Genomic DNA, 26,445 nt, shown 5'->3' with positions numbered 1-26,445 from the left:
CTTTTTGCCTGACCTGCCGCATGGGGTTGCTATGAAGATAAAATACTATGATGTCGCTTATGTTGCCTTGGGTGCTTTAAAGGGTGGTGTACAAATTAATCAATGTATCCACCACACAGAGTCTTTTGTCTGTGCCCTGTATCATTTTGAGAGAGAGAGAAATTGTGCATCAGTTTTCAGTGTAGAACTGATTTAGCTGGGCAGTAACCAGTCTTTTCGACAGACTCTCCCACTGCAAAGTGTTGAAAACTGTCAGTGCTGGCTGTTCTGACTACCAAAACACACATAACTCCACATTATAGCATGTGTCAAAAACCCAGCAGAAGTGGGGGAGGGGGCAAAGCGAGCCAGGTGAAAGCCATTGGTTGAGCCGTCAATGCACTTAAGTGCGCCCAAATGTCAACATGTGTGATCGAGTGCACGGAGGCATGTATTTGCAGTGTGGCAGGGCTGGCACCAAGAAGGGACTTCCAACAGGCGAGAGATGGAGCGTGGAGCTGATGTTCAGGCTGCCCGTCGAAACCCATTGTTGCCTGGCATTTTATGCCCCCTGGGGCAAAGGTCCAACCAAGTTTTGTGCAGGCAACTTGCCATACCAACAGATGGGCAGGAGTGCTAGCGGCCAAGAGGCAATGTATATGCATCACTTGTGTTTACTGAAAGCGCAGTTCCTTCTCGTAAATGTCCAAATGTCTGGCCTGAGCTATGGCACCTCCAGACGTGGCAGCACAAATGCAGATTTCTCTCTCTCTCTCTCTCTCTCTCTCTCTCTCTCTGTTAGTGTGTCTGTCTCTCTCTCTCTGTGTGTGTGTGTGTGTGTGTTAGTGTGTCTGTCTGTCTGTCTGTCTGTCTGTCTGTCTGTCTGTCTGTCTCATTAGAGCCTATATATAAAAAGAGAAGAAAGAAGGAGTCCTGTAGATGGGGAGCAGCTTGAGCATTTTCACACGATGGCATTCACACACTTTCAGGTTTCAAATAGATGCTTGCAAAGGAATTTCCCTAGAAAACATGCATGGAGTTGATGGGTTCTTTGCCTGAGAAAAAGCTTTCCTACTTAGGATTACTATACTGATAAAATCCTGGTTGTGCCTAAGATGCAGGTGAAGCTGAACTAGGCCATTAGGGAAGGGCTGCACTTCAGTGGTAGAGTGCATGCTCTGCGTGCAGAAGGTCCCCGTAATCTTCAAATGAAACTCTGGAGAGACATTGCCCGTTAGCATAGAAAATGATAAGCTACATGGACGAATATTCCTATGTTCCGAAATCCAATATGTTCTACTATTCTCACCACCAGCAGCTCACCAGAGTCTCAGGCAGAGGTTCTTTCCTGCCATGGTATTAGAACTCCTTTAGATGGAGAGGCCATTCATTAGCCACAGCTCCTTTTGCATGGAAGACACCTGCTCTCCCTTCCAGCTAGGTGCTGTTCCCCGAGCATGTATGAGCAGCCTGAATTTTTTTGCTGTAATTTTACTTCTTGGATCCCTCAAGAGGTACAGGGATGAGGAACCTGTAGCCCTCCAGATATTGCTGGAATTCAACTCCTGTCATGTTCAGCCAACATGTTCAGTGCTCAGGGATGATGGGAGTTGTAGTCCAACAACATGTGCAGGGCCACAGGTTCCCCATCCCCGTTTTAACACAAGGCCTTATGAGATGTAGCAAGCCCCCATCTACACAGAAGAAGGCACAGGTACTTATTTGCTCACTTCCTTCACATGTAATTGTATAAAAATAAATGCATGAAATGCTGGAAATGTGCAGGCATTCTGTATAGGTGCAGTCATACTTCATAAATATCTGAAGCTGCTCTGACCTTTGTCACATATAAAAGACAATTAGGCCCTGCCATCTCTTAGTGGCAGTTGTCTTCTTTCTTGGTTCTCTTCTCGTGGCAGTTGACTAAAATCTGAAATATCTGCAGCTGGGCTTGTGTTGGGGAAAAGGTTAATTTTGTATTTTCTGGTGTGTTGGTGAACAAAACTGGTGTGTATTAGAGGGTGGGAGGATTCAGAGGAACAAGTAGCTCCACAGTATTGGAGGATGAGAGAAGACTTAACAGAGACAGTGCTGGGATAGTGCTTGAATAAGGGACTATAGCAGAGGTGAGGAACTGGATCTAGTGGGCAGATCTAGTGGTCTGGCCTTTATTTCCCTCCACCGCCACACACAGGAAATGCCTACCTGTTAATCACCTGGCATCACAATGACATCAGGTGATCCATTCTGTTACACCCAGTTAGAAATAAAATTGTGGGGCCAAAGGCACAGCCTGCAGAGTGCCAATGATTTGCTGATTGCTGTGTCTTGTGAAGTCCCATGCATAGATGGCTCCTGCAAGACCCAGTGATCTGTTAATTGCTGGAACTCGCAAAGTGCCATGCACAGCATTTTACAAGAAGAGGTGATCATCTGATGCTTTGCATAGCCAGCCCACAGTGAACTAAGCCAATCCACAGTGAGTACACATACATCAGATTTTAAAGTAAAAAAGTTTTAAAAATACGCAGTAACCCAAACTATGGAAGTACAACTGAAAATAGGAGTACTGGCTGCCATGCAACACAGCTGTCTAGTGCATCACAAATGGAGAGCAGGGGAGAATAACGAACACTAATGCCAGAGGCCCCTGTTCTTACTAAGTCCTAATTAGGAAGGATATGTCTTAAACAAGCAAGTTACATCCCATGCTGCTGTGGAAGGCCAAAAGGTATTGTGATAGCTGTGTTTTGAGAGGAGGAAAGCAAATAGATGGGAAAGCTAATGTGGTAGTTCTGCCATTCTCTTCAGTCTCGCCTAGCTTCCGATTAGCATTTGCTACCATTAGTCAAAGTTGATGCAGGTTAAGGTTGTCAGATGTCCTGTTGCCTGTTGTCACATTTTGGAAATGCAAAATGTGGATTTCCACATTTCCAAGGCTTTTGGGGTCCTTCAAATTGACCTTAAAAGTCCCCACTATTTGACCTCTGGTTTTAAAAATATAAAAAACCAATATAGATGTTTTGAATATTTGCATTCTTTTAAATAACATTCTTAAATTTATGATCAAAGGAAACCATTAAGATGATCAGCCTTGCAGATCTCTCTTTATTCTGATCGTAAATTCTCCTTTGAGATCCACTTGCAAGGTCTTTGCCTTGAGCTATTACTGACTCAGGTTTTGCAAAACGTATCTTAAATAAACCTCAAAGGAGTTGAAATTGCTTTGATCTGACATCTCAGGTTCTGCAAAGGTGCATTAAGGGAAGATGTCCTGGAGGCACTTTGAAACAATTTTCCATGCATCCACTTGGCTTGTGAAGCTGAGCTGAGCTGTGTGGCAGATGGTCAGGTCCAGATCTTTGCCAAATTTACCTCCAGTGCCAAATAACATTGTTTAGGAAGCATTCATGAAAAGAGACATAGGCAAAATCAGGAAATCACTTTTCAAAGCAGGAAGGAAGGCTGGTGTGGCATAATGGCTAAAATTATGCTTTGAGAAATAGTGACTTGAATCATGCCTGAATTAAATCTTATCTTAGGCATGATTTCATGCCTTAAGGAAATTTGCTATGGTTTCAGCATCCTCCCCCAACACCTGTACTATGGAGTTAATGAGACAGACATGTCTGACAGGGGTTTTGTAAAGATGGTGGAGCTATTAGCCACACTGCAATCTTGGCTTAATAAGCTGGGATATGTGCATGTTTCATACACCCTCCCACCCACCTCTTTCTATCTGTCCTCCCTTTGCATGAGCAAATAAGCCAGGAAGCTGCAGTTAACCATAGTTTCCTACTAAACCTGCACCAGGAACTGTGGTTAGTGGCTCCCCCCCTCAAAAAAAAAAAAAAAGGATATGGAAGCCGGCTTTAAACCAGACCTTCTTTGGATATAATGGGAAGCTGTGGCTAGCTTGCTGCTTCCTGGTTTGTTTCTCTGCTCATGAAAAGGAAAAAGCAGGAGCAAAGAGGCTGCATGCAGGTACATGGAGTTCATGCATATCTTGGCTTATTAAACTGGCACTTGTTTGTGCGAATGCAGCCCATGCATGTGAAGCGCTTGAATACTTGAAATTACTAAGTATTGGTTTTTATTATTAGTTTTGGAATTGTTGCAATATCTTTGTCTACTACTCCATCTGAAGATCACAGGGCGGTTTACAATATAAAGCCCCCCAAACACATACTGCAATAACAAACAACTCCCATTTAAAAGGCCATGGATTGTTTAATTAGCCAAAGGCCTGGCAGAAGAGTTTTTGCCTGGCACCTGAAGCTATGTAATGAAGGTGCCAGGTAAGCCTCCCTAGGGAGAGCATTCCACAAGTAGGGAGCCATCACAGAAAAGGCCCGTTCTCATGCTGGCAGGCCTCTCGCAAGGGAGGCACACAAAGAAGGGCCTCAGATGATGGTTGCAGCATCTGGGTTGGTTCATATGGGGAGAGGTGGACCTTGAAGTATTGCAGTCCTGAGCATTTAAGGCTTTAGGGGTCAAAAGCATCTCTTTGAATTGGGCCCGGAAACTAATTGGCAGCCAGTGCAGTCGGGCTAAGATTGTTGTTAAATACCTTATACAGGAACCGCTCCATCAGCCTAATATTACAGCTTCCCATTATTCACTCTGTCTCTGTATATATTTGAAGGAAATATTTGCCTGGAAGCCCCACACTATTCCAAAGAAACTCTCTTTCAGTTTTTAAAGAAAATGGAGCCTTGTGTCAAAAGATACAGTACAGCACTGTATCTCAGCAGTGGAAGGTATGCTTTGCATGCAGAATGTCCTAGGTTCAATGACTGGCATCTCCAGTTAAAAGGATCAGGTAGTGGATAATGTGAAAGACCCCTGCCTGAGGCCCTGGGGAGCACTTGCCAGTCACAGTAAGAATGCACTAGTCTAGATGGATGCAAAGCCTTGACCTAGTATAAGGACATCTCCTATGTTCTCTAAAGGAGCTGAAGTGTAGACAAAAAGGGAAGGAGTCCCACCTCGTTCCACCATTACGGCTAGAGCAGCTCATGAAAGCTGTGGCACTGCCACACCACTCTCTTCATTTGCTACTACCAGAGCAAAACTAGGCTGCTTGTCCAGACATAACAATCTGTGCCTGAGTGTTTTCACAGGAACCGTCTAGATCATTAAATATAATAGGTCTCAGCTGCAGTTTTGATCACTGAAGCATGCACGCAATTCATCACAGCAAATTAGGTATGTCTTCGTAACTTATCTTTATGCTGTTTGCCGGCACTTTTGGAGAGCTCAGATTGTCTGTGCCGCAGAAAACTGTTTCGGATATATAGACAGTCACGCATTCACATAGATAGGGTTGCTATATTTCAAACAGTGAAAATCCGGACAGAAATGTTGTTGAGCTTTTTGGGCAAAATCACCCCCCAAAATGTCATTTTTGAGCTATTTTAATGGAAAATGGCACTGCCGACATGGGCTGCCATAGGTCTGGATTTTCCCAGACATTTCCCCAATTTCCAACTGGACACTGCTGTTGACTGCAGTATTCCGGATATGTCCGGGAAAATCCAGATGTGTGGCAATTCTAACATAGATATCTATTGTTGTGCAAGAACAAGGAATCATCAGTAGGAAAAATATGGAGTGTTCTGTGTTTCTTTTCCCAGCATCTTGCAGAACTAGCCGTCGTAGCTGTTGAGATCCCTGGCCACATTCATTATTCATCTATTTTAGTGAATTTCTTGTCCACAGAAAAGAGAGAGATGTACTCTCCAACATCTCATTCTGTTTGTGCCAGCAGCTATACTACAACCCCTTTTGAAAAGAAAAAAGGAAAGCAAAGAAAGACAAACCTGAATCAACCTTTGTTCAAAGCCATTACACAGAGCATTTAGATGGTTGGAGTTTTGGTCCCTCTGACTTGCTGACTTGCTATTTGTTCTTTAAAAGAGCTGAGCTTGACCTTTAAAGGGAAAAGGCGTGTTCTGCTATTTAGTTTTTTTTTTGGGGGGGGGAGGGAGGGAAGCGGCCATTCAAGGGGAGAAACACAAACTGGTGTTTTCAGTACACTCAGCTATTGAAAAAGCGGTAAAGCTTTGGGCTGGTTTAAGTTCGGCGGGTTTTTGCAGTTGCTCTGTGCTGTTGCTGCTACCATCAGTTATGTATACCATAGCTTGCCAAGGGAGAAGGGGGCTCACCAAAGGACACCCTTCCCAGGGACCCCCCAGACCTGGAGCCAGCCATGTCAGGATCCCAAGTCAGAGGGAGCAACTGAAGGTGAAACTGCCTTCGACTTTAGCTGAACCGTCTAGCTCAGGGATGCCTAGACTGTGTCTCTAGCTCCCACAGGAACGAGTCAATTGGCAACATGGTGTTTGCCCCTTCAGTTCTTGATAGGATCAGAAAGGAGTTCCTGTTGAACTTCAGTCCCTGACCAGAGCCGTGATGTGCAAATCAGCCCTTATTACAAGTGGAAGACAATGTGGCCTTTTGTTCTGTTTTAGTACATTGGCATGTTTCTGTGGCTGGTTACCAAGAGCAGACAGCTGTGTTAACACCAGATTTTCTTCACTTGCCTTTAGGCTGAATTACTCTCCTGCCCCGATTTTATTTAACATAGGCAAGTTGAAGAGATGATGGCTGTGGACTAGGACTCTTGCAACAGCCTTCCCCAACTGAATGCTGTGCCAACATGGTCAATGGTAGTGGGTGATTGAGAGTTGTAGCTGTAATTTGGAGGGTGCCAGGCTCAGGAAGGTTGTTCAAGAATACATCCCTCCATGATCCTGCGGGAACAAAACCCCAAATCCACATCTCCGTAGTGATTAAATCCCTGTGGGACTGTTGAGGAATCATTTTCAGTGCCCATATATTTTTAACTTTGTGTATGATGTATCTTGCTGCATATTTGCATCCTGCTCTCTCCACCATCCCTCACCATTTGACTCCCTTGATGGAATCATTTCGGATTAATGCAGCAGCAACATGCTTTTTCAAGTTGCTGTCACCCTCAAATAATGAGCAGGCACCAGCATTTGGTATTTTCAAATTGCAGTTACTTGCATTCAAGCCTGAAATTTGCATTAAGAGAAATAAATCATTAGCGTTAAACTCTTTGCAGGGAAAAAGATGTGGGATGCACACAAATCAAAACTTCTTTATTTCTGGTTTGTTAATCCACAACCTGAATACCTTGTAACTCTCATCTCACAGTTCTTCAGGGCGAGAACACACCTTTATTTTTAATCTGGATGATGAACCAGTTTTAAGTTTATCACATTCTTGTCTGGCTCCTGGTATTGGAATAATTGTCTGTTGTGAAGGGAGACAGTGATTGCTAATGGCTGATCATGTTCTATTTTACAACAGCAGCTATCATCATCATCATCACCACCACCACCACTGGTTTATTACTCCAATTCTAAACAATCACTTCAAGGTTATTTACAAATAAGATGGTTAAAAACAGTTAAAAACACAAAAGTTATGTATGCATTTAAAATTGAAATGCAAAGAAGCATTTGAAACCCAAAGAAGCAGACACTTATGGCAAAGACCCATTTTTCTAACTGGGAAAGCCTGTTGGAGCAAATTTATCTTTGGTTGTTTCTGGAAAGTGCAGATAGTAGGCACCTGTCATAATTTGACAGGATGCTATTCCACAGAACAGGAGCAGCCATACTAAAGGCTTTGCTCTGAGTTACTGCAGAGTAAGCTTCTGAGAGCTTTGGAATTTGCAGGAGAAATTCCTTCATAGACCACAGAGTAGAAGTGAATTGGAGGATCTTGGTTATTTGAACCACTTGGTTATTTGAAAATTGGCAGGAGTGGATAAGCGTCCCTGAATGACAACTTGATCACCGCCTTGGATGTTCCTCTGCACTGTGAACCAAAAAAGGCAGCATGAGGACTGCATTTTAGAGAGTGTTCTCTGTTCGCATGTATGGTGATGGGGAGGGAGGTTCAAGATACCCAGAGAAGCCTTCTGTGTGAACTGGAAGTATACCTGAACCTGTCTCCCAGAAACCACTGTAACACATCAGGGGTTCATCAGCAGTCACTCCATGTTATATCCAGTGTCAGTCTTGCTCAAATCAGACTAATTGAAATTAATGGTCCTGACTAACTAGGGTCCATTAATTTCAGTGGGTCTTCTCTGAGTAGGAGTTAGTTGGATACAGCCCAGTGAAATGAAAATCAGAACATTCTGAGAGCCCATCTGGATGTCATGTCTGCAGATCTGTTTGCTTTTAACCCAGATATGCTGCTTCAGAAGGGCCACAAAGCTGCCTGACTTTTTCATTCCACTTTCCAGGCACTCTCCCAGCAAAGCTTATTTCCATTATCTGAGATTGGTCAAGGAGAAATGAGGGCATAGGAAGAGGCATTAACACCCCATTTACTTTTTTTATATATAAGTCAGATCTTCCCCTCTTCATATGTAATTGGAGCATACTTGAGTTTGAAGAAATGAGTCTGCTGATGTCCTCATTACTTTGGCCTTGAATGTGCCATGCTAACTGAGCGAACTCAGAACAGCACTTAGGAACATGGCATTGTCAAGGACCCTTTTCCGTTGTCTCTGAGACATCACTTCCAAATGCCAAAGCAACATAGAAAGCAGAGGAGATCATCTTTTAAACAGAATAGCTGTTCTGATCAGTATGGCTCTTTTGTTCGACCTGCCATTGCAAAATAAAAAAAATAAATTCCATTCTCAGTATCACTTAGGCAGGCTTCACCATCTCATTTAATCAACACTTTATTGCTTCCTTTTCCATGCAGATAATAAATGCGGGTGTTTAGTGTGCACCTGGTCACAGAAATGTGCAAAATGCTAATTAAGAAGTTCTAAATGTGTGTGTGTTTGTGCAATCACTTCTTGAAGCTTTGTTGCTACAGAGAGGATTTGCCATGAAAGGGCATTCTGTTTCAAGGAAAGGGAAAAGGTGGATTTTGATGTGTGTATTTGTGTCCCCTGAACAAATATGCTGGCTCAAAGCTGGCACAGTTTATTTCCTATCACTTCAGTGTGACAGCCAGAATTTGCATACCAGGCTTCTTCTTCCTAGGCTGTCAAGACGCAGCTGCAGCAAAGGGTCCTCTGCATCCCACAATATTAGGCTCTCAAAGCAAGGCTGCAGTGGTAGCATCTCCTTGGCATGGCTTTGCTCAACAGCAGATGTGATTAAAGGAAGCCCACGCTGGTCTCAGAGAAGACCCTTCTGTGCCCTTGTTTGGATGGATGGTAGTAACAGCCGCCAGAGGCCTCTCGAGTCCAGGAATGAGGATTTGGATAGGGTCAGGCAGAACAAAAGAAAGGGGCATAGTTTAAAAATAAAAGAAGAGGCCCCTTTTTTTAATGGAGGAAAAAATCCCACCCTACTCTGTATGTTTCTACTTGGAAACAGATTGCACAAGCTCATGAAGAATTCATGTGAGATTATCAATTATAATGTGACCTAATATTATTTATGGAGGGTCATTTGATCACTTAGTAATAACACAAAAGCGCCCTTGTACACATTGGCCTGGTTCACACGTTGTGCTAAACCAAACTATGGCTCAGCATGAATGCAAGTGGAGATAGTGTCCACGGTGCTCCTCCTTCATCCTTATTTAGGCTTAGGCTGTAAACCAGACCCGAGCTCATGGTTTAGCTTTCCCTGAACAAACCATAGCCCATAAGCCATAGAATGAACCTTGGTTACAACTTGTGGTTGGTCCGGAGTGAACTCAACCATGAGCCCAGGTTGATCCTGCTCCGACGTCTTGGTTTCCCTTACATCAGTGGTTCCCAATAGGTTACCAAAATTTTCAAAAGTAGGGGGTCCATGGCTTGGCTTTTGAAAAACAGGGGGTCTGCAGTACTTAGCTAATTGGGAACCACTGCCTTACATCAAAGTGGGGTAACAAATGCTCAGTAGAAAACAGCATTATTTGATTAAGCCATTCAACAGGGGAGATGAACGCTAATTTGCTTCTTGGAGGGAGATGTACCCTGCAGGATCAGACCAAAGGTTCATCTAGTGCCACATCCTCTTTCTCACAACAGCCAATCAGATGTCTTTAGAAAACCCACAAGGGGAACTTGAAGGCAGCAGCCCTTCTCTACTGTGGCCGCCCTGTATTTAGAATTCAAATGAATACTCCCTCTGAAACTGGAGGTATCATGACTAGGCACATGGCCCTCCTGAAGTAGTTGCTGCTTGGTATGACTGATCCTAGCCCAGGTCTGAGCTACATTTGCCTTGGCTAAACCTTTCATGAGCTTTGATACGTGCTGAAACAGTCAGGAGTCTGCTTTATGGCGCTGTAATGGTCAGCTTGCAGCAACTGTGCACCACCCATAAATAGGAAGAAACAATAAAGGCTTGTGAATTGGCCCTGGGACTTGCATACTGGGGGACATGGTAACAGCTGCAGCGTGCAACATAGCAAAGATACGATGCTCATCTGCCATTGTAATGAAGTTACGGCGGCCTTGCAAGCGGAAAACGCTGGCCCAAATTCAAGGGACAGATGGAACGGGAAGCTGCAGAATTCAGATTAATTAACCAATGTGACACCGTATCTCATGGCTTAAATAAGGATTAGGGGTGCTTTGCTGCAAAAAGTCATTGTCCCCCATTTGGTGCTAGAGCAGTTGTTATGTATTCATGCTCTGATGCGCCAGAAAAATGCAGATTGTATCTAGATTATGTTTTGTATTAATGGTTCATATTCCGGCTATGCAGGCATGTTCTTTGCCTTCCTTTGCTCATTATTTTCTGGTTATTTTTCACTATATCTCACTGCAAATTTCTATATATTGAATGTCATTTTGCCCACTATGGGCTTTAATTGAAGTGGCATTCATATGGAAGGTGGTTAACCTGTTAATCTTTACAGAGCAATGGGACTTTTTAATTTCATCTTGCTACTCCCTTAAAGGTGCATGTTTTCAGTATAAGTACATGATTCACCTTATTTAGAAATGTGCATCCAATTGTGTTGTGTGTGAGAACATCCCACCGAAACCTTGGAGTCAGGTTGTTCGACAGATGTTTGCACATCAATGCAACCCTGGACTGCAGAAGTTGTAACTGAATGTGCAAGTACACCATAATGTTGCTGGCTTTTTGTGGAATTAAGATTCCATGTAATGCTTGCTTTTAGAACTGTAAATTTTGAGGTCTGTGAGGAATCACACAGAGGATTATAGTTAGGAAGTTCTCCCATCACGTAGCACATTATAGCTGAGTTATGGGGCTAGTAGTAGCTTTCTGTTCACTAACCCCAGGTTCTCAGCACTCTTAATGCAAAAATGCAGTTATCCTGCAGCACTGACTGCTGTAGGGCAGGGGTAGATGAGAAGGAAGCTGTTCATCTAGCCCTGACCCCAAACTGTATGGTGTAAATATGGGGTATATTTACTTCCATACACCTCAGTTGCCTCTCCCTTTGCTAGGGGTAGCCAACATAGCGCCCTCCAGATGTTGTGGAACTACAACTCCCGTCATCGGGATCCTTGGCCATGCTGGCTGTGACTAAGGTTGTAGCCCATTAAGTACCTGAAAGGCACCCCATTGGCAACTCCTGCTTTGTACAGTTAAGTTTTAACTGCAAGCGCAGTCACTAACAAGGTTTAGAGGGAAATAGTCCCCCCTTAACAGAACACTAACAGAACATAAGATGATGCTGGATTGGGCCAATGGCCCATCTAGGCCCCACATCCAGATGCCTGTGGCAAGCTTGCTCCCCACATCACTCTCTCCACTTGAGATCCCTGGCAGCTGGCATTCAGAGGGCGTACTGTCTCCCGACAGTTATGGTGGAGCATAGCTGTCATGGCTAGTGGCCATTGATAGTCTTATTAAATTCCACAGATTTTGTCTAATCCTCTTTTAAAACCATCTGAGTTGTGTTAGATTAGCCTTAAAAGTGGAGAAAAAACATCAACACTGGCTTGGAATTTTTTGACTTTGTACTGGAAAGGTGGGCAGGGGCTCATGAAAGTCGTGAGTGGAAGGAAAGAAAGACCAATGGGGTACAAGAAGACTAAGAACTGAACAGGTATGCATCTCAGTCTGCAGTCCTAGTACAGTGGAATTTATTTCTGGGGGGAAACAAGCAGGGTGCCCTCACTGTGAACCTTCTAAATTCAAAGCAAACGGGTCCACTCTGCTTTTCTTAGGAGTGTAGCTACTATTGGCATTACCATTACCTTGTGGGAAGGGGCTGTTTAGTCCTAAAATGACAGGATTTGGCTATCATTTAAATGTTCTCTGCAGCTATTACATCCCAACATTAAATTCAAGGCTGATAATAGTTTGGGGAAGGGCGATTTCTTATCTTGTCCAAATCCCACCCAGTTGCCGTCTCACAGTTAAGCAGCTGAACATCAGTCTGTGTTGGGATGGATGCAAATTATTACAATGTGTTCAGCGGTGCATGCCAGTGGATCCAAGATCAGAAGCCAGCTCTTTTGTGCGTGAAGCCATTCTTGAGAACTTCAGACCAGGGCAAGGAAGCAGGCACATTGGCAACTCCCCAAGAAGATTGTGGACTGTCCAAGTTGAGGTTAAAAGGGCAACTATTTTCAACAGAACCAGCCTGTGCTCTGGGATCCTCCATTGTCTGTCTTCCTTCTCCACTCCAGATAAACAAAAAATCCATTACGCAGTCAGATGGAAATGATTTGAGGGTGGGGGGAAAGAATGACACAAGTGCTAAAGATTTCTAAAAATATTCCATTGTCGTGTGCTTCTGACAATAGTAATTTAATTTTGGTTCATTTTCTCCTTTTGCATTTTGAGGCTGTTGGGCAGGGGATGCAAGGTTCATTCTTGAGTTTATTTTGATCTTCAGCATGGGGTACCCAAAAGTACAAACTGGAGACAGGGTGATGTATCTACCTTTGCGAGAAAAATTCTCTGGAGCCCACCTTCTCCTGAGACAGGGTATTATTAGTTGCCTTGTTTCAATAGGTGCCTGAGTGCATCATGGTGTGTTTACATATATCCCCCCCCTCTCTCTTTATAACAGAGAACTTCTCTTTATCTCTTAATAATGTATTCTCTCATGCTTTTTTTTATATATTTCCGAACTGCTGTGTTAAGGAAATTTTCCCTAGAGTTTTGCTTTACCTTTCTTCACAATTGCATTTTATCCAGTGGGGCTTTTTAAAAAAATAAAAAATAGGGAGCACACAGTCCTTGTAATGTGATTCTTAAAGGTGTCTCTGAGACAATGCCTGCTCCAGCTATGTACTAGGAAGAGATTGACTTGGATTCTTTCCTGATAACTCATCCTGGGGTTCAAAGGGACAGTAAAGAGAAATGGGTAACCGTGCCTGGACTTTAAAGACATCAGCTTAGCACAGCCATTTGTTCTAGGTGTTAGAGCTCACAAATTGTGCACAAATTGAGTTTCTTCATTCATTTCACTGGAGGACACAGTGCACACTTCTTCGTAGGTATGAATTTGCTAACCCCACGATTGAAACACATGCACAAGAGCCATACGTACATCATAGAACACAAATATATATGGGTTGAGGTCAAGGGTGCCCATCCAACAATGAAATCCCTTATGTTTGGCCATTGATATCAATGGCATTACCAATTTTGGATTGCTGGAGCTAAGCTATCTTGTCGTTGGTCAGGGCTGTTGAAGGCAGTGCCTTAATCTAGTCCCCAAGTTCAGTAACAGGACCTAGAACTAGAACTAAGGGTTGTATTTAATATTAAAGTCACTTAGTGGTATCCTTGTTGCGCAGACAGAACATTGTTGTGCAGTGGGAAGCACAAATACCTTACTGCAGATGATTGTGCAACTGATTGCACAACAAGAATCAGCTGCTGCATTGACCAAGCTGAAAGTCAGGCTCCTGTTATTTAAAGTACACCTGATCAGTCCAGTGGCTTTGTACTACCATCCAATTGCAGAGACTGGTATCACACACACTTGCTGCACCTGCAGATAGAGCCTAGCCAGCTACCAGGGACTGAGCGTGCTCTAAAGTTTTTGAGTCTCTTTTAAGAGTTCTTAAGCCTTAAACCATACAGGTCCTGCTTCAGGCTCCAGAACCCCTGACAGTGCTCATAATTCCAGGTCTGTTATCCCTATAAATACCAAGCAACACATTGAAAATAGAAATCCAGGGTCTTTTCCTCCAATCAACTGCACTCTTCTCATCTTCTCCAGCCAATAGTGTTCTCTCTTTCTCCCCTCGCCAGGGAGGCAGCATGATGACATCAGCACGGTGTGCACACCTGTCTCTCGTGATGCAGCTGAGAGCCCACTGAACAGCTGTTTGTCAGGAAGCAGGTGACAAGACCTGCCAAAACCTGCCCCTGCCCCTTTTCTGCATTCCATTGCTATGGAAGAACATCAAACTAATGAGCTCTGAGCAGACTGAACTTGAGAATATTCTAACCAGTGTCAGCTCATCACTTAATTCTGATATCACAGCACTGTGACTGTGGAACATGGACAAAGAGAGACAGAATGACATGGGGAATTTATTCTTAAAAAGAGAGAGAGAGAGAGAGAAAATGTTTCCTGAAATACTGCCTTGCTGAAAGGTATTTCCTGGAGAACAATTACTCTTCACCCACCCCAAACGTAAGGTTTACTCAGGGAAGCACTAGGCTTGAGGGGACCCCAAACAAGGTATATTTCAGTGCCTCTCCCAGCCCTACAGAGGAGGCAGAGGGGACGGGCAGCAGTGGGTGGCAGAAGGACTGGATGGCAGGACTGGAAGCAGCACAGCACCCACCACCAAGTGCTCCCACAGTCCAGTGCTGTGAAGAAAAGCACTGGCAACTGTAGCAGGCTGGCAGCTGTAGTGGGCCCTCTGAGGCCCGCGGACCCTGTCATTTGACCAAACATGTTGAGTGCTTCAGCTACCAGCAGTGCTGGCTCCAGGATTTGGGGAAGGGGCTTGGACATGGGAGCCCAGAAGAGAGGGGAACGTGCACATCAAGGATTTTCTTGAGTTGCATCCTCCAGTCTTAGATACTTTGTGCCAAAGTGGAAATGGTAGTCCTGAATGGATGGGAGGCTCTCTACTGGCCTCGGGGACCTGATAGATGCCCAACTTTGCCACCCTCTGAAGCAGGCCATGGCTGTCAGGTATTCTCAGTTCTCAGCGGGCTTTCCTATAGATGTGTGAAGTATATTTGCTTGCTTCTCTGGAATCATGTACTGGCTGGGGTTTCATTTTGAAACAACTGCACTGGTTGCTAGTTCATGTCTGGGCCCGATTTTAGGGACTCTTGTTACTGTTTAAAGTTTAAACATAGGCCCCAAATATCTGAAAGGTTGTCTCCTTCCCTGAAAATCCTCTTGGGTGTTAAGATGGACAAAGGGGGCCCTCTTAGGAGGTCCACTGCCCTCAGAAGCTCGTGGGGGTGAGGTGGTGACCTGGGAGAGGGTATTTTCTGTTGCAATCCCCAAGTTGTGAAACTCCCCATAGAGCTGAGTCTGCCGCCTTCACTGTACAGCTTTCCAGGAATGCTGAAGACATACCTCTTACCCTGGGCCTTTGACACTTGAGATGTATATTTTTAGGAACCACCTTATTTTTGTGATTGAAATCTGTTTTAAACTGTTTTTACTATTTTGTTTCGGTGTTGTAGCCCACTATAAGGTGAGTGAAGGGTGGGTAGATAATTATTATCAGATAAACTAGCCCAACTCCATGCTTCACTCAGACACTGCCTGGAATTGAGAGCACTGTTCACCATACTGTGAATCATCCATGGCTCATTTCCCTGTCTCCTATTTCGTTAAGTGCATGGTGTGCTTCCAACAATGGATGGATTGCTTGTATTTTGAACCTAAAGCTCAAATTCCATCTTCGACTAAGACAGAGCTGCCAACACAGTGGCCTCCAGATGTTGTAGACTAGGGCTATTATGTTTGATTGCAGGTGCTGCAATCAAGTGGTGAAGTCAGATTCACATGTACTGCATGTTGTGCTTCCTGCTTGTGAATGGATGCAGCATTTAAAGGGTTTGATAGGACCCATACCAAAAATAATGTATTTGAGCTCCCCTCTTAGGGATTTGGCTTCTTCTGAAGAAAATGCAAATAATGTGAAAGTAGGGAGATTCCACATTGCGAATCTATGTAATGATTTGTGGTTTTGTCAAGTGATGCGTGGAATCTAAATAGTGGCATCATCTGCCATCACATCACTCCCTTGTAAAGTGTAGCCTCCAGATGCTAGTACAGTGGTACCTCGGGTTACATACGCTTCAGGTTACAGACTCCGCTAACCCAGAAATAGTACCTCGGGTTAAGAACTTTGCTTCAGGATGAGAACAGAAATCGTGCTCTGGCAGCGCTGCAGCAGCGGGAGGCCCCATTAGCTAAAGTGGTGCTTCAGGTTAAGAACAGTTTCAGGTTAAGAACGGACCTCCGGAACGAATTAAGTACGTAACCAGAGGTACCACTGTATGGCATTTAGTAATGCCCAAGTATCCTTAGTCAACATCATGCCCTTCAGATGTAGTTCTTGAACTACATTAGCCCTAATCAGTTTGACCAGTGGTCATGGATGATGGAAGCTGTAGTCCAGCAATGTATCAGTTCAGAGCAATAGCCCCCTTTTCAGATATATATATATATATATATGCCCTTTCAATAAATCCACATTTGAAATGTTTGGGAATTCTGTGTTTGGGATACTTTGAGTTTTATTCTCACTGAAGAAATACATATGCAAATAAACACACAGAAGTGGGGGGGGGTTGCTTTGGCACAAAGAATTCACAGTTTGTTTGAAATAATGTACAAGAAATGATAAAATAGCAAGCTTTGGAGCTGCACAAAATACTTTGGGGAGGAAAACTAAGGAGGTCTGCACCGGCAGTCTAACTCTGGTACATGAATAAGTGCAGCCTGCTGCAACAATGTGATGCTGCAGTGTGTTCTCAATAGAAATGCTGCCGTTCATCGCTCCAGCCAGAGGTCCTCCCATCCTGCAGGACTTTGAAGAAGAAGAAGAAGAGTTTGGATTTGATATCCCGCCTTTCACTCCCCTTCAGGAGTCTCAAAGCGGCTAACATTCTCCTTTCCCTTCCTCCCCCACAACAAACACTCTGTGAGGTGAGTGGGGCTGAGAGACTTCACAGAAGTGTGACTGGCCCAAGGTCACCCAGCAGCTGCATGTGGAGGAGCGGAGACTCGAACCCGGTTCCCCAGATTAGGAGACTACCGCTCTTAACCACTACACCACACTGGCTCTCTTGAACTTTATTCCCTCCACTTTTCATTTTTCTTAATTCCCATCTAACACCCTGCATTCTATGGTTTTTGAGCATGTTCACTGTGCTCTTTTTTTTTTGGAGGGGCATTGTCCCATTAAAGCTTTTATTTATTTTTGTGTTTTTACAAACATCAGGGTTCCCCCAAATAAGCTGATCCTACCTTCTTGTTTCTCGGTGGCTCCATTTGTGTCAGCACTAGCCACCTGAGCTTGCTTTTAGAGGGAGTAATTTGGGATCGTTATTTGAAACCAGCTTGGTTGGTCGCCTTGGTACACAGGGCTGCTGAAAACCTTCCCCATAGTAATGATAAAGATGCTGCTGCATTCATTATCGTTCCATCAGTGTACGTGGTACTTTTTAGAGAGGTATGAAAATATGTCCTTGCCCTCAAGATGTTTATGGCCCTACATGTCAACAGAGGGAGAGACAGCATACCATAAGTATCGGAGGGGGGGGGGGAGGAATATGCAGAAAAAAACAGTGTCACAAGCCAAGGCTTAGTTTCTTTAAGGTATGTGGACTAACAGGTAGAGGCAAAGACTTCATGAGAACAGTGGATTTTAAACAAGGGGATAGAGAGAGCTTGAGAGCTATGGAAAGAGAGCCTTTGCATTCATCCAGAACATTGGGATCAAATCATCACTTTTCTTGCCATTTGTGAAGACTGGGTTTTCTTGTATAGCATCTAGCGGGGCGTTGCACTTCACTTATGATAATGACCTCCTTTTTGATGCTGCTGTTAAGAATCCACAATTCATCATTGGGCAAGTCCCACTCTTCTCATCCTCCTCAGCTTTAAGGGATCCTCCAAACAGAACCAGAAGCTGCAAGCTCTCATTCCTGGAAGACCCCCTCCTGCTTTTTCCCCAAGTGTTGCTCTGTAGGTTAGGATTCATCCTTTCCCTAGCAGTTGAGAAAGGAAATGAGGGTAGGCCACATATTTCTTGGGAAATTGAGAGCTAGACAGATAACGAACCACACTTGCGCGTTACCTGGAACAACCGGGCAGGGAATTGATGCCTGGGTTTAGGAGAAGCTCTGGTTACCCGCTATCGGTTTTAATGAAGTGTGCTAACTAAATTGGATTTGGAGTACTCATTGAAAGCTGTTTATGGCACGCTCTTGAGTACATTTACCATTTTGTCGGAAGTGCATGCTAGCGAGCATATGAGTCTTTAAGACAGGCCATCTGTTAGTGTTAGACCCTTGGATAATTGTCAGGTCGTTCTAAAAATAAGCATATATACAAACTGCCCAGCAGTGCAAAGGTGATTTCCCCCTCCCGCAATTTCCTTCTATGACAGAGAGAAGGGGGCGGGGGACAGCACAATGCCATGAGTGGTCATTCTGCGCTCTCAGCTCTCCCCCCACCCCGTTTTCTTTTTTCCCTGCAGGCTTTTCTGATTCGCAGCCCCCTCCCTGCCGCAAGCCAGTTGCTGCCTGTCACATCTCAAGCTTTGGATTAGCACAGTCCCAATCTAAGGCTCTTGGGAGTGGGGCAGGGGGGTCCCTGGAGGACCCCCGGAATATAAGCTCTGCTGGCTGAGGCAAGTACTTTCCCCTCCGAATGAAAAATATCCACATGAAAAGCCAAAGCACAAAAGATCTTGATCCTCGTGATGGGTTTGTTCTTAATTGCATCAAACAAACAATGAAATGTAATGGGTAACATTTGCAATTAAGGAAACACCCAAAAAGCAAAGTATTTGGGGGGGATGATTCCTTTAGGTTCTGGATGCAGGTTTGTTTGTTTAAGGTATATTTGGCATATATTAGCCGGGAGTTAGGAATCCACAGTTGAAACCTTAGGTTCCATGGTCTATCAGGTAACAGAGGGTGGGGAAGATGTCTGCCTGGGATTCTAGAGGGCTTTTGTCAGCCAGAGTAACTAATACTGGGCTAGAGGGACAAAGCTGAGATAAACCCTAGGTAAAGGTAAAGGGACCCCTGACCATTAGGTCCAGTCATGGCCGACTCTGGGGTTGCGGCGCTCATCTCGCTTTATTAGCTGAGGGAGCCGGCGTACAGCTTCCGAGTCATGTGGGCAACATGACTAAGCCGCTTCTGGCGAACCAGAGCAGTGCATGGAAATGCCGTTTACTTTCCCGCCAGAATGGTACCTATTTATCTACTTGCACTTTGATGTGCTTTCGAACTGCTAGGTTGGCAGGAGCAGGGACCGAGCAACGGGAGCTCACCCCATCGCGGGGGTTCGAACCACGACCTTCTGATCGGCAAGTCCTAGGCTCTGTGGTTTAACCCACAGCTGCACCAGCGTCCCCAGAGACACACCATAAGCCTACCTAAATAGGAAGCTGCCTTATTCTATCCTGCTCATTGTTTTCCACACTGACTGGCATGAGCTCTTTGGGGTTTTAGATGGGAGTCTTTTCCCAGCCCTACCTGGAGATCCCAGGGATTGAACCTGATGCTCTGCCACCAAACTGTGCCCCTTACCTATTATCCGCCTCTGGTCATGTGAATACAGCCTTGGCTGAGTCCATGTTCCTTCACCTAGATTCCAAAATCTCCAGCTCTCACCAGTAGACCCTACCTGGCACACGGAAGATGCATAACAGATGTGGAGCACACCATCAAATGGACGTGTTGCTGTCTCAAACCGCCATTGCTCCCCTCCCGGTAGCATTTTAATTTTTTTCACCTGCTCCTGTTGTAGTACTCCTGTGGATTGCTGGCAGAGATTGTTACTGCAGGGTGGAAGATTCCCAGCTCGAGTGCCAGCTTTTTAGCTGTGCTCCATTTCCGCCCCCCGCCCATGCCTCCTACTCGTCCACTTGGCTCTTCCGGCTTGCCAGCGTGGCCTTGCTATGCTTCTCTGTTGGTCCTCTTAAAACTCACTGCCTTTATTGCTGTTCTGAAGGCAGAGCATGAGTGTCATTTAGACATGCCTTTTTTAAAAATACATTTAGTATATGCTCAGTAACAAGAATAAAGTTGTTCTTGAAGGTGGTGTGCTCACCGCAAACATATGTTCTGAACTTCCATAAGGGGGTAAATCACACCGGGTGATTGGCTGGCATATGCATTTTGCAAGGTACTGTTCACTTAGTCTGAATCTGCTATTTAGCCTGCAGGTATGAATGAAAGAGGTTCAGCCAGCCAGTAATATTTTTAAAATGTACCGTGTGGTGCCTTGTAATCATATGGAAAGGTGAATGGCTACCTATATCACCTGGTCACTAGTCATGTCGCCAGAATTAACAATTACCTGCCTTTGAATACGCTTATAATGTTCAGGTGCATTGTGAGTTGGGTGTCATTTAATCTAAAGTTATTCTCTGGTTTGGATTCTAATGTGCTCCCCTGGCAGCTTAAGCACTGTAACAGTTGTGACTCAGGCCCCAGAGACCTTGGGAAATGTAATTTTCCCAAGGCACCCGATCCCCAGGTGCCCTAGAAACTACATGCCCCATCTCCTTCTGAGCATGTGGTCATTCATACCACGATGGGGGACAAATTTCAGGTGCCTAAGTGTGATTAATTGGGATGTTCAGAGAGAAGGTGGTTCCATAATACAGGTGCCACTGTATTATGGAACCACCAAGTTGCAGCAATAGAGGGGCAACTTTTTTGGGTGGTGGTGGTGGCAGGAGATGGCTTACCCCTGAGAAGCAGTTGGAGAACTTCTCTTCTCCATAGATAAATTTGATGATATGGTACCCCCCACAAACTCCAGACATCCCTGCCAACAAATAAGGGACAGAATTCTGAAAGGCCATTTGTGCAAAGCTCTCCATACAACCCACAGGGCTTCCCCAAGAATAATATTATTTATATGACTCTCTAGTTTTATTCATGGCAAATGTTACTCTGAGGCCCTGGGACTGATGGGTGGCATGACAATCGGCTGAGGCCGTGGGTTGTTAGGGAGCTGAACAGTGACCCCGCTTGTGAATTGCTGTCAAATTTGAGCGTAATCAGCCTTGCATCTTTGCCCAGCCTCTTGCTTACAAAAACAGCATGCTCTTTATATTAGCTATGTGCAGAAGGTATTATTAACCCGTGTATGAGAAGAGAAGGTTCACAAGGAGAGCTTCATTATCAGATTTAGAGCCGCATACCATTCTGTTATTGACCTGCCTGGTGTAATCAATGTGGCAGGCACACAGGTTGGAAATCATGTTCTCGGCCTGTGGAACGTACGCCTTGCCGCTAGTGCTGATTGTGCATTATCTTTTAAATGATACTGCCTAAATAAGTATGGATCTGCTGAGCACCAACAGCCCTCGCTTCGACTGGAGAATGCTAAATCTTTTGCATTTGTTTTTAAGAAAAAAGGAGGGGAAAGTTGGTATTAGGCTGTCCGAAGAAATTGAAATCTACGGCCAACAAGAAGCATGGCTGCACTGAGGCAAGCAGGCATATGTTGGTAGGAGGTGTAGTAACATGAAACATGCGCTGTTGCGTTTCTGATGAGGTCTGGTTTCTTGGGACATGAGGTGCATGCAGTGGGTTGTGAAGGCAAAAGGGAATCTTGGCTGTGGGTTTAAAAAAAAATATTAGTTGACTAGAGAATGAGTATGAACAGCAATGGTTTTGCCCATGTGAGTGCATGCAGGAAATGTCTGCACAGATGGACAGCCCAGACCAGGAACTGCTTTTGGTGCCCTGAGAATATTTGCAGTTCCCCAGGGATGGGCCCAAACTGACAGTGTAACTGTGTTTTCATGTGCAGCCTAGTCATAGCAAGATAGGAAGATGCTTTATAGCAGGTGAGACTGTTTGCCTGCTCAGACTGACCGCAGCTCTCCATTGCTAGAAATGGTAGGTGGGCAGAGTGGCAAGCTTGTAGGCTCCCCCTTTTAGGGCATCTTGCCAGCCACTGTGAGAACAGGATGCTGGACTAGACGGGCCATTAGCCTGATCCAGTAGGATCGTCTTGAGTCCCTGTGTTATTACAAGGCTGTTGACAGCTTGCAAGCCAAGTTTTAAGAGCTTTAGGAGAGGTGTGTTTGGCAGGAACACAAGAAAGGTATGTTGGCAGCGCTTAGAGGGCTGGAACTCTCTTCCTAAGGAAGCCAGTTTAGCCCCTCACTTTGTCGGCCAATGCCAGCAGGTGAAAAGCTACTTATTTAGACAGGTCTTTGACTTACAGAGGGGGCTGTTTTCTTCCTCCTCCTCCTCCTCTTCTTCTTTGATGCTGTTATCTTCCTCTACTATTTATTTTTTAAAGCTTTTTTAAAAAAACACACACAAAAAAATTTATGCAGCAAAATGCAAAACCTTTACAAAAGAGAAGGAAAACAAGGGCATACCAAGACTCTGGGTCGTATCCTGTATCCTTGCCCTGCCCTTTAATTGCCTCTTGCTTTTATTTATTGTGGCTTTCTTTCTTTTGTATTTTTTTTAAAAAATACTTCGTTGCTATGTAGTTCTTATTATCCTAAGCCGCTTTGAGCGTCTTTTATGGAGAGTCGGGGGCATACATTTAATAAATGAGAACGTTAAAAAACTCGAAAGACATTTTGAAATAGCTGTGCCAGTGAGAAACAGCAGCATTTTAAATGTCTTTCTCTATCTAGGTTGGGAAAGCTTCACCCCCCTCCCAGATGTTTGGCTACAACCCCTTTCACCGCTGACCACTGACCATGCTGGCTGGGGCTAATGGGAGTTGTAGTCCAACAACATCTGGAAGGCACTGGGTTCCCCAGCCCTGAACTAAATGCTCACCATTATGCATAACTGCAATAAATGAACAACCACCTTCTCCATCTCCTATAATACAGTTCTTGGTGGAATTGCCCTGCTGTTTTGAAGCTCTGATTTCTCTTCTACATTTAATTTTTTTTAAAAAAATTGCTGTACCTATTTTTCTACATAGCAGTGTTGTATGCTTGCCCCCCCCCTTTAACCTTTTGTCATGTGGTGTGCAGAAGAATGAGCATTATTATGTGTAGTTTCATAAGAAACCCACTGGCCACAATGCCTGCTAACAACTTTTGATACGACTTAGAAATGCCACGGCACTTGTGACACCTGGTGGTCACTCTGGGGAAGTGCACAGTTCAGCAACTTAGTGTACAGTATTTAAATGGGGTCGCCGCTACCTCCAGAGACAAGGCCTGCAAATGGATCCTCCATTAGTTAGATGTTGTCACCAGACAATTTTCATTAGACTGATGTCATCTCAATAATAATGGATTCAGGAGGAGTTTCCTGTGCGGAGAATAACTTTGAGTTGCTTAGAAAGAAGTGAATGATCTGTAGCGAGTTAAATATATTTGTGTGTTTGTCTGATGTTACGCTGATGTGAAAGAGTAGTTGGACAGCTTTGCAGATAGGCATCACAAGGCAAACATTTAGCATTGTTGTATCAGTTAATTTAGGATACATCCTTGTAAGGGAACATATTCCTAAACACACAAACGCACATAATCATGAAATCCCAACAACCTGCCATGAAACCTTGGTGTAAACACGCAGACCTTTGTGTTGCAAAGGTGAAAAGGCACAGAAGCTTTGACTGAAAGCACATACAAGTCCTTCTTAGAATGAATGGGCAAATTAGTGGTGACTGGCTTGAGTTCAGTGGGAGGCAAGCATAACTCTTTTTCTCTGAATCAGGACCACAATCTTCTGTTTGCAGGAGTAGCTTCCACTCATGCAAGCAAAACTGGCACCCACTTTTGTAAATTATTGGTTCAGATTGAATCCACCTTCAGGAGAATGAGAACTGAATGGTCTCTCATTCCGTGCCACCAGATCAGCATGAGATCATGTCTTTCAACAGATCTTTGAGAAAATAACTGTGTTTGGAGGAGTTGTAGACCTGGTTGCAGAGTGTTTTGATGAGGGAGAGTGGCCAGGAGATCTTTCCAGTGCTTCCTGGAGCTGGAGATTCCAGACGCCGTCCCTGAGGTGCTTGTAACTCTGAGACACGACTTCCGCTTGCATTAGATTGGATATGCAACTACTGCACAGCATTAGGATTTATTTAGCCTGCTGGCAAATGACAGACAGGATGTCTGAACACTAATGTCTCCCTTGAGGGGAAGTTGCAGCTCCCTTTATGAAGGGATGGAAGCTGATTGCAGAGGTGTGTGGTAAATGCCATCCTTTCACCAAGTTCGAACCACTGAACAACACAGCCACCTTCCTCCACCCTCGCAGTTAACCCCTTTCTGCCGTGAAATGGATACCCGCCAGAATACTGCACTGTCAACTGTATTTAGTACTAGTCGGCCTCAGAGTAGAGCCGCTGACTAACTTAGATCCATTAAGTTCAGTGGGTCTGCTCTGAGTAAAGCCCAATCGTTGGCTATGGCCCTGTTTGTAAAAGTTGGGAGCATTCAATGCCCCTTTGGGTTCCCTGTGCAAGTTCCCTTTACTGTGCACCTGGGGTTCCTTCCTTAATGGTGGGAGGCAGGTGTAGCTGGATGTGCCACAGGGGAGGCACACTGACCCTCTCCGTCATGCCGTGAAGCTCGGGAGGCCTGTGCGCACCTTCCCCGTGCCAAGTTCAGGATGGGCCGGAGCGCAGCTACCGGTGTGCTTCTCTTGCCGAAGTTATTTCTCCAACTGTCGAAGTGTTGTGAAATGCAATCTGGCGTCCCTTTCTGCCAAGACTGTCTTATCTGCAGCAAGTGAGAATAGCGAATGGAGATATGGCAGCGGCAGCAGCCTGTGTGTATGTGTGTCCCTGTGCAACAGAGAATATTGTTTAATTGTTACAGTTAAGGAAGTCCCAGAAGGCAGGCACCCCTTGCAGAGCGTTACCACTTTGCCTAAATGCAGCGAAATCCTCGCGGTGCTACTTGGCTAACTGCAATCCATTTTGTTGTGTGTTTCTTTCTTCCTCTCTCTCTCTCTCCCCCCTTTTTTTTCTTCCTTAAGTTCATGCCAGCATTAACAGATCTATCAGTACAAAGCAAATGTGTCACATTGGCAGCTGTTACTTAGGAGCATTCTCTCTTTCTCTCTCTTTCCCTCTCCCCCCCTTCCTCTTTATTGCATTTTGTTCTGTAATAATTGCAAAGCTTTTATGTTGAGTTCCGCATAAATGCGACTGAGTAGGAGGGTACGGGCTTGCTTTCTATTATTCTGCCCCTCACGCATGTCTCCTTTTCCCCATCTTTTTCCAGAACCACACGTTGAGCCAGCACGCTCAGTGAGCCCCTGGCACTACAGGACACCTCTCTGCAGAAGACTTGACGGAAGCTCAGTGGGGAGGACCATTTGAACATTACATCCAATCAAAGTGTCATTTGCAACCCAGATGTAAAACTCTAATGATTTGGCCATGAGGCGCTGCTATTATAAGCAGCTGGAAATGAATATTAATGGAAGAGATTAAAAGTATTCCATGCGCAGTATTTTTTATTGTCCTGCTTGAGCTTAGTGTACTTTAAAGCTTCTGCTTCTGACTGAATTTATAGTTGCTAGATAGGAATCTGCTTTGATGCTCTTGCCCTTTGTTGCTTCTTGTATTATACGGATAGTCCAAGATTTTAGGAGTGGTTTTTTTTCCCCTCTTCCCCTTTCCTTTAGTTTTTTCTCCCCCGTTTAACTGCTTTTTAATTGCGATTTTAGATAATTGTGCGTCGTGATGTGATGGCTTGGCTATTGTCTGAATATTTTTTTTACACTTTTTTGGGTTTATTTTTTTTTAACAATTGAAGACTAATGCTTTGATTGGATTTGCCAGTTCACCGGACAGTGATTAAAAAAAAATACCCTATGTAATGAATATCATCGGTTTCAGTGCAACTGGATGGTCTGCTTTATAAATGTGACTTAATCTGATTGCATTTAACTAATACAGTTCAATAAAGGGAATACATTGGATGAGTGTTGGAGTCTTGAAGTCCATGTACTGCTGCTGTGTGTGAAGTTGGGTGGAGGCAAATATCTACATGCAATGTAACTTATCAGATGGGATATGTCTCTTAACCCTAAAAAGGTAAAGGGACCACTGACCATTAGGTCTATGCTAATCTCTTGCCCATAATAATTTGTAACGAGGGAAGCCAGGTAAGATGAACTAGAAAAGGTCTCCTGGCTCTTTGGTTATACAATTCTGTGGAACATGACTTAAGCCTCTGGAAACTCATTATCTTGCGGACTTGGCACACCTAACTCTGGGATTCTAATCCCTTGTGTTATATATGGGAATGGTTTGTAGGAATAGCCTCTGCCATCCAGATTCCAATAGGAGTCTGTCATGTCATGTGCTTGAGATGTACATGAAACCCATTCTAAACGTTAATATCTAACTAGT

At 44.4% G+C, this 26,445-nt stretch overlaps 1 protein-coding gene across 4 annotated transcripts in view; it reads left to right on the top strand.

The window, feature by feature from the left end:
* The window catches only part of ZNF423 (zinc finger protein 423), a 315,709-nt gene extending 289,693 nt beyond the window's left edge, over positions 1–26,016 (top strand). For all 4 annotated transcript variants that reach the window (XM_081923987.1, XM_081923986.1, XM_081923985.1 and 1 more), the window contains one exon: positions 25,310–26,016. In XM_081923987.1, the coding sequence (XP_081780113.1) occupies positions 25,310–25,339 (30 nt within the window). In that variant the 3' untranslated portion in view covers positions 25,340–26,016. The remainder of the gene's footprint in view (positions 1–25,309) is intronic.
* Positions 26,017–26,445: the final 429 nt, after the last annotated feature.

This window comes from Podarcis melisellensis, assembly GCF_964234715.1.
Source record: "Podarcis melisellensis genome assembly, chromosome: 8".
Classification (NCBI taxonomy): Eukaryota; Metazoa; Chordata; class Lepidosauria; order Squamata; family Lacertidae; genus Podarcis; species Podarcis melisellensis.
Note: the sequence above shows the minus strand (reverse complement) of the source record. Positions and strands in the feature narration are given on the sequence as shown.